Consider the following 8,650-nt stretch of genomic DNA (forward strand, 5'->3'; position numbering starts at 1 on the left):
TCATTAGTAATCTTAGAATCTTGAACTTAATGCATGGTTGCTTGTTGAGGATTTAGATGATTGAAACTTGATAAGTTATCAAAGGCTCAAAGTCACTAAGGATAGGATTTGAGTATGCTTGTGAATTGATTTTGACATGAATATGGAATTGAGATGATTACTAATGCATGAGAATGAAGTGGTTGAACTCTAGTCTCAACAAATTGTAAACAATTTATGTTACATTTCCTTCCTCACCAACTGTTTAATAAAAATACAAAAAGAGTTTCTTGTGTTTTTTTATCTTTGTGTCTAATTGATTTATGAATTGTGAAAGTTGTCGAGTGTTGCAAAGTCTCTTGGAAGAGAACAATATTTATCACTTATAGTGTCGCGACCAGAGCACTTGTCATTGATTTTGCAGCCAAAAACCTCCAACCTCTTATTTCAACCATTAGATCTCCATATATCTTAAGGCTATGGGTTGCGACTTGTCACCTTCTCAATATCGCTTCATTTTTTGTGCAGCCTAAAAACTTCTTATCTTCTCCATCTCATCAGACTTGACACTTCACCATTACAACCTCTTCCCCACTTTGCTTCTTAAGGTTAGGGACTAATATACCCATAAGATCAGCTAACCAAAGAAATTCAAACTTTCTTTGAACAACAACATGGCAACACCATATCGGCAAATGCAACGAGTAGGGGGCGGCTAATGTATGATATGTGCCTAAGGACATATAGTACACTCAGTCCTTATGGTATTGATACGATTCTGTCTAGGAAAAAGCACGATCGCTTTTTAGTTTGAATCCTAAAAAGACACAATAAAAACAAATCAGAGAAAAATAAGAAATAAGACAAGGATAGAAACACCACAATCTAGATAATTGATAAGTCAAATGAATATTCGCTATAAAGATGTTAATTTTTTATAAGAAACAAAGTTCTAATCCAAGAACCAAGAGAATCCTCCCTTAAAGAATGCAAATGCATATAATATGACTCAAAAGTGTCTACATCAACTTTTGATATCTCTATATATAGGCACATAAGTTTAAGAAAACCTAAAAATAATAAAATAAAGTCCAAAACCCAAAACACATAAAAATAATAGAAAAGAAAAATTACAAACACATACTTTCGCCTAGCGAGACTTGCTCGCCCAACGAGGCTTGCTCGTCCATCAAACACAAATTGGTTTGTCCAGCAAATTTAACATTTTGTAAAATTAAAATAAAATTAACATTTATTTAATTTCCTAAATTATTTTTCGATTGTGCTCATGATCTTTATGTTCTTTAAGTTCCCTCCTTCATGGAACATTATAAGATTAAGGAGACAAGTTTTGATCTTTGACCTTACCATAGATCCTTTGAAAAGTTCTTATCATATATGTTCAAGAGATAGTCTTTAAACATACTCTCCTTCTTAAAGAGAATATTTGTCCTCAAATTCGTACCACTTGAAGATTCTTTATCAGATATGGTCACAGGAAAGTTTGGTCGATTACATATCAATTAACCAGAAAGTATTCCTTACACATTTAAGTACCCCTTGGCTACTCATGCCTAGGTATACTCGGCTCTCGTGTTATGACCTAGCATCAAGGTAGTTTGCCTGCATACATGGCGACCAATTAGAACCGACATCTATAAAACGTTGACTAAGTTGGACTTAAGGTTTTGATTAATGTATAATTAAGCACCTTAATTAACTAAAGACTAATCAAGGTGATTAATTGCATGAATCCGACCAACCTAGGTAAGAAGCCCATAAAAATGGTATAAATATCACAATTCACAAGGTAAATTAATGATGTTCCATTATTACAACTTTTATTACCTTCTAACGCACTTGCTTAACTTGAGCATTAGAATATCTTCTATAGACACAACCCCTATTTGAAATGGAGAGGACGAGTACCCTCGAGAGGACGAATACCCTTACAGTTAGAGCTTAAAGTGTGTGGAGTTAGAGTCTTTGCAAAGTATATTTAATCCCATAAGAACATTTCTATAACTGAGTTTAACCTTCAGCCAAAGACAACTTAGCCTAACTTTTAGCTCAAGTTGACTAATCTCTAGTTGTCTTGATCGTGGGCTTGGGACACGTTTTTTTACAACTTAGGATGAGTCTTCTCGACCTTTAACCTAGGATGACTCGACTTCACCTTCAACTCGAGCTGACTTGTATAGATTGTCATTATTGGAAGTTTCACATCGACTAGAGATGAAGTCAATTCACAATAGATAACTGAGTGTAAACATCACCTTACAAGTTGATTTTGTAAGGTTGAGTTAACCTTAACATTCATTTCTTAGCATGGTATTATAACCACGAGTTAGAGTCTATACTAGCGGAATTTGATGTTTGTTAGGTTTATCCTTCCACAAGCTATCAGACCACCCGTTAACTTCTAATCTCGCGCACGATACATATATGTCTCAACGTGAGGAGGGTGTGTTGGAAGTTCCACATCGACTAAAGATAATGTCAATTCACAATATATAAGTGAGTGAAAATCTCACATTACAAGTTGATTTTGTAAGGTTGAGTTAGGCTTAAAGTCTACTTATTAAAAATCAATCCAAGCTTAGTCATCACAACTTACAAGCTGGATTGATGCATCACGCCCTTCGACCCAATAAACACATCTCAACCTTCGTTTAGGGCCAACTCATCTCGTCATTCATCTCGTACCAAATGAGATCAACATTTGACCTCAGTCGAATTAGCTAGACCTTAAGCTCTGGCCAAATCGTCTTGACCTATGGCTCGGGACGAGTCCTCTCGACTGTCAGCCTGAGATAAAATCAGCTTAACCTTCTATTCAACACGAATTGGGTCAACCTTCGACATTGGCGAAATCAGCTCAACCTTTGGCCTTGACAAAATTGGATTGACCTTTCGCTCAGGCCGAATAAGCTCGACCTTAAGTCTAAGTCGATTCGTCTTAACCTTCAACCTGAACTAAATCGTCACGACCTCCCAAGCACAATTGGCACGACTTTCAGTTCGACTCAAATTTGTTTGAACTTTGGCACTAGTTGATTCGCCTTAACCTTCAATCCCGACCGAATTAGTAAAAGCTTCAACCTATATTGAATTGGTTTAACCTTTGGTTTAGGTCTAATCAGCTCAACCTTCAGCTTAAGAAGAATCAACTCAACCCTTGGGCTTGAAATTATTCAACTCAACCCTTGACTTGGGCCAAATCACTTCGACCTTTGATTCAGTCTGAAACAGCATGACCTTTGGCTCGAGAAAAATTTGTTAAATATTTGGCTCGGGCTGAATTAGCTTATACTGAATCAGCTCAAACTTCAGCCTTACTAGAATTAGCTTAACCTTTTGCTTGGGCTGAATCGTCTCAACTTTTGGCCTGAAATCGGGTTGATATTCAATCCGACCTTAATCGCTTGAACCTTTATCTTTGGCTGATTTAGTTTGACCTTTAGCCTAGGCCAAATTAGTTTGACCTTAAGCTTGGGGTGAATCGACTTGTACTTCAAAATGGGATGACTTAACTTAACCTATAGCCCAAGTCGATTCGTCTTGACCTTCGCCCCAAATCTTTTTGACCTTCAACCTTGGTGGAATCAACACATCCTTCGGTTTGGGTAGAATATTCTCGATCTTTAGTTCGATTTAAATTGGCTTGAACTTCAACCTAGGCTGAACAAGGTCGACCTTTGAAATGATTGAATCGATTCTACGTTCAGCATAGTCCAAATCGACTCGACATTCAATTTGATGCAAATGAACTCAACCTCTAGCCTAGGTCGAATAAAAAACGATCTTCAACCCGGGACAACCTTCAATCCGAGCTAAATTGACTCGACCATCAACTTGACTTGAACCATCTTATCCTTCAACCCAAATTGACTTGTCTTGTCCTTTAGCCCAGGTCAAATCGTCTTTAACCTGATTCGTTACGTCTAGATTGTCATCTCGAGTGAACTCACCTCTACATTCAGCTTGGTCGACCCATCAAGACTTATGGCCTCAACCAACATATCAAGAACTTCAATTTTGCCTTACTCAACTTAAACTTCAATCTAAACCAACCCATATTCACCTTTAATCTTGACCGACCTAAATTATCATTTAGTTTACACTGATCCAAGTTAACACAACTAAACATTTTACTTAAGTTAACTTGACTAAACTTTTCGTTTTAGCCGACACAAGTGAACTTTCATGAAAAAAGTAAAAAGAGTGAATAGGAGTAGAATTTCATATTTCTTTTATTATTTTAGAGTATTTGAAACTTTTTTATTTTATTCGTTTAAAATGCTTTTCAAATTTTCTTAAATTTCAATTTCTTTTTAATTACTTTATCTAAAAAAAGTCATTTTAGTGTAAAAAAAATTAATTCTTCAAATAAATTAATTATCCTTTTAAACTACCTCATCCAAACACAATATAAGAAAAATGCCACGCAGAAGTAAAAATAACATAAAAAAAGAGGCATTTTCATTGAGTTAAAACTATAAAACAGTTCAGTACATAAGGACAGAACATTCCAAAGGCATCTAAGTTGTTAAATGTGGTCGTTAATTTTTTTTTTCTCTAAGGGCTGCATAAGTTCTTCAAATACTCTTCCTTTGCATACCAATTTGGTATTATTTTGAAAACATAAGGATGAAGATCCTTGTACGAGTTCCTAATGGTTCCTTCTGCAACTCCTGTAGCAACTGATATATCTGCACTAACACAGTAGGTCAGATACAAATATATCATAATAGCGCAGCGGCTAATTCTTATGATCACTAAGACCTTCATACATTTGAATACTCTTTTAGAAACTTATTTGAAATCGAATTTAATTCCAAATTTATCACATAAGAAATAGAGTAGACAATTTAACCAGTCGAAATGTTCTTATTTCATTCACCCTAGGAGAAGTGGCACTGACCTTTGAGGGGTTTTTTATCATCGGAAAGCTGAGTTATAATGTATATAACTGCTGCAGCAATTGATATGGGGCTTCTCCTGCAGATTAAGAGATGCTATTAGTATCTATCACAAGATAAATCAAAAAATTATGAAAAAAGGAAATGCATTCGTGGTGCAATCAAACAGGCTGAAGAAAGCAATAAACACTAAAATGGATTCGTGGTGAGAGGACAGCGCAAATGATTTGTCCTTTAAATTCAAATTGAGTCACGCAAGCGTGTAATACAATAAAGCAAGCCTATATATGTCTAACATTAGTTCATGACCCACAACTCATCATTTGCCTAGTTAAAGGAGAAAGAGTTCAAATTCAAAGCTATTGCATACTACCCTTAACCATATCCCCCGTCCAGTCTCGTAACCCTTGAGCACTTATAATTATAAAGCGCTAATCTTATGCTAGTGTGGTTGGTTCATTTTTGTCACAGTATTGCCAACTTTTTCCACCTGAAATTCCTCAATAGTAGTGACACCAAGGTATTTATTGAATTCATAATCAACAATAATGTAATAGTATGAAAAGGTAAATAACATGGCAGCTAACCTTAACACTGAACTATATCATTCTCTAAAGAAAATACAAGACAAAATAAAATTGACCTTATATCAAATTCTTCTGATTTCTGAACAGCTTCCTGAGCGGCTTTAACAGCTTGATTATTCATACCGAGATTAGAACAAAAACGCCTCTAATGATTGAGGAGAAATAATGTCAGTGGAACAAACAAAAATTTATTAGTCAGCTAACCCAATGATTAAATTGGCTAGCCGTGCAACATAAGCAACCTTCAACAATTAAAAAACCTCACCATAAAGTCCCCAGCGTGTATTGTTCCCATCTCTACAGATTGGCCCTTCTCCAAACCCAGTTGTTTCACTACGTATTCTTTCGCTCGGCCAATGTCCTTCTTGGAAGCTCCATTGGCAACAGAGCAAATTTCTATTTCAAATCCATAGGTTCATGTAAGGTAACTTTAGGAAAAGATAAATCAGGAAGCATCAAAGGTCAAAAGAAACATAAGGTTGCACCCTTTACAGTGCGAGGCTTGTCCTCTTGTCGACAAGCAATGTAGAGGCAAGCAGCCAATAATGCATCCTGATTTCTTCCTCTACTAGACTTCTGGTCCTCAACTCGTTTATATATCTCATTAGCCCGATCCTTCAAATCAAATGCAAAAAATAACATAAGAGGGGAACAAAAACTAATTTTCCATAAATTTCAATGTTTAACTCAAGATAAACTAATAACTGCTTCAAGGAGCAGTTGATATAATGCAAAGAATATAAACATTGTTCTGTCAAATTCAACGTAATCGGTTGCCATTAATAAACATGGTTCGACCCTCTTACTTTGAGTAAAAATGAAATCACCACTCATAATTTCATGCTTGTCTCACCACATTCGTATACATAAGAAACTTTTATACGTGTTTCGATGAGAGTAACCTAATTTTTAGGGAATTTCAATTGATATTCCGTAAAATGCTCTATTCACATTTAATTCCAAAAATTAAACAATTATCCAGCATTAAACCTTTTGTTGAAGTCAGGAATTTAAAGTCGACTAAATTAGGAGTAACAGAACATGTCTCCCATGCAGGTGGGACCTTTCAAGACTGGATTCTGGCCAGAGAGATGTAAAGGGCTTCAAATGGTAGAAGTTCACAATTTTTGCTTTATTTTGTGAAAAAAAAATTATATATAGTAATACTTTCAAATGTTAAATTGTGCTGTTATTTTTAACGGATAGAGGGTCCAATTTTTATGATTAAAAAGTTTCCAAAAATTTGAAGACGGTTGTGACCTTGAGTCCCGTTCCGTTAAATGGAAATACCAGTGCATCGCCACAAACGAATTCCAACAATAAGTGAAGTGCTCCATTACTCCAATGGGTATGAATGACACTACCAAGAACCTTGTTCAATGGTGGTCCCATGGCCGCCATTGCAAATGCCGTGGTGGATGATGATTTCAGAAGGAATGGCCGCCATGGCATCTCCATAACAAGAAATCCAAACAAGTTGCTTCACAATTCAGCAAAAAAATTGGATTTGACTCCTTTCAACCGAATTATTTTACATTCAAACACATTCTTGATCAAGGTTTAAGAAAGGTAACGGTTTATAACTACTAAAAAAAGTTATCAAGAACATAATGTGCAATACCTTGATAGTTGCAACAAGTCCCAACCTGAAATTCCACCGCCAGCCACGTCAGCCAATACGACAAGAAAACCATTCTCAACTAATTTAAACAAATAAATACATAATGCGTAGTGCGTGACCTATCGGACATGGTGGCGATGCTTTTGAAGGCGACGATGAGTCCGCGGTCGGGGTTGGAGCCGCGGTTCTGCCAGCGGCCGAGTGAGGAGGTGAGGAACTCGCCAGAGGCGCCGTTCGGCTTGGCTATGACGGTGGAGAGGCCGCCGTCAGTGAGAAGCGGGTTGGTGGGCCCGCCAACACGCACGGGGTCGTTGTCGCCGGACTCGTTGGCGAAGGTTCGCCACTCGGAGGTTTCGTCAATGGAGTGAGACTCCAAGACGAGACCGCACTCGGAACAGACGGTGTCCCCCGCCGAGTGGTCGAAGACGACCTCCGTCTGCCTCTTGCAGTCAGTGCAGAAGACGTCAGACATAGCTTTGTCTCGCTAGGGTTTTAGGATTGGGGTTTTGAGGTTTGAGAGGAAGAAGAAGTGCATTAGCAGAAGAGAGCTTGCAAAGATTTAAAGAAAGAGAGAAATAAATTGAATAAATTGAGCATTTATGTCGTTATGTTGTTGAAGAAGAGTGGTTTAGGAAAGTCATGGGATTTTCGTGCTGAGTTGGATCTTTCTTTCTCTTTTCCACATATTGGATTAAGTTAAATAGTGTAATTAATTAGTGCCAATAAGCTTCGTAAGCTTTATTAAATAGTATAATAATTATGAGTTAATTAATGATGTCGTCAACACATTTATTACAAACGTCATTTTATTATTTCCTATATATTTTTACAACCATCTTTTAAGGCAGTTTGCTCAAAACAATATAGTATTTAATATGGTGTATTAAATGTTCTTCTCAAAATATTTATTAACATGAGTTTATCTCTTCATGATAGAAATACTGAATAACTTTTTTAATGGAAGTCAAATATGAAGTTTTAATTTATTTTCTAGGAGGATTATTATAGTATTTTATTTTTAAGATTTTATGTCTACTTTTCTTCTAATATAAAAATTTATAATATTTTCACTTTATTTACTCTAATTGATATTTTATTTATTGTTAGCAAAAATATATTAACATACTTAAAAAATGGTTTAATTATATACCTTTAATATTTTTTTATTGAAAGTATTTTATAAAGTGCGTTGGAGATTACAAGTATAATTTTTATTGCTGCCTGCATCATTTATAACTATCTTTTAAGGCATTTGGGAAAAACGATGTGGTATTTAATACGGTGTATATATTAGTATTCTTCTTGAAGTATTTGTAAACATTTGTAATCTTAATTTACGTTTTTAATCTTATTATTTCATTAATTTTTAAGACTTTTTTTATCAACTTTAATACAATAGTTTTATATAAAATTCTTATTCTAATTAAAATTTTATTTCTTTGTAAGTAGAAGATATATATAGAGGGGAAGATTTTCATTAAATTAGGTTATTTTTTAAAAGAAGCAAGTAAAATAGTTTTGTTCCTTTTAGTCCTTTTATT

General features: G+C 35.4%; 1 protein-coding gene across 1 annotated transcript; it reads right to left on the minus strand.

Annotated features, from left to right (window-relative positions):
* Positions 1–4,439: 4,439 nt before the first annotated feature.
* On the minus strand, positions 4,440–7,750 carry LOC108330765 (transcription initiation factor IIB). Its single transcript, XM_017565308.2, has 7 exons — positions 7,229–7,750; positions 7,110–7,134; positions 5,974–6,103; positions 5,754–5,884; positions 5,545–5,633; positions 4,904–4,980; positions 4,440–4,691 (listed from the first exon to the last, which is right to left on the minus strand). Exons 1-7 carry the CDS (start codon positions 7,579–7,581, stop codon positions 4,558–4,560), a joined length of 939 nt encoding a protein of 312 aa, XP_017420797.1. The 5' UTR covers positions 7,582–7,750; the 3' UTR covers positions 4,440–4,557.
* Between the last annotated feature and the right edge of the window lie 900 nt (positions 7,751–8,650).

Source organism: Vigna angularis, chromosome 2 (assembly GCF_016808095.1).
Source record: "Vigna angularis cultivar LongXiaoDou No.4 chromosome 2, ASM1680809v1, whole genome shotgun sequence".
NCBI classification, from domain to species: Eukaryota; Viridiplantae; Streptophyta; class Magnoliopsida; order Fabales; family Fabaceae; genus Vigna; species Vigna angularis.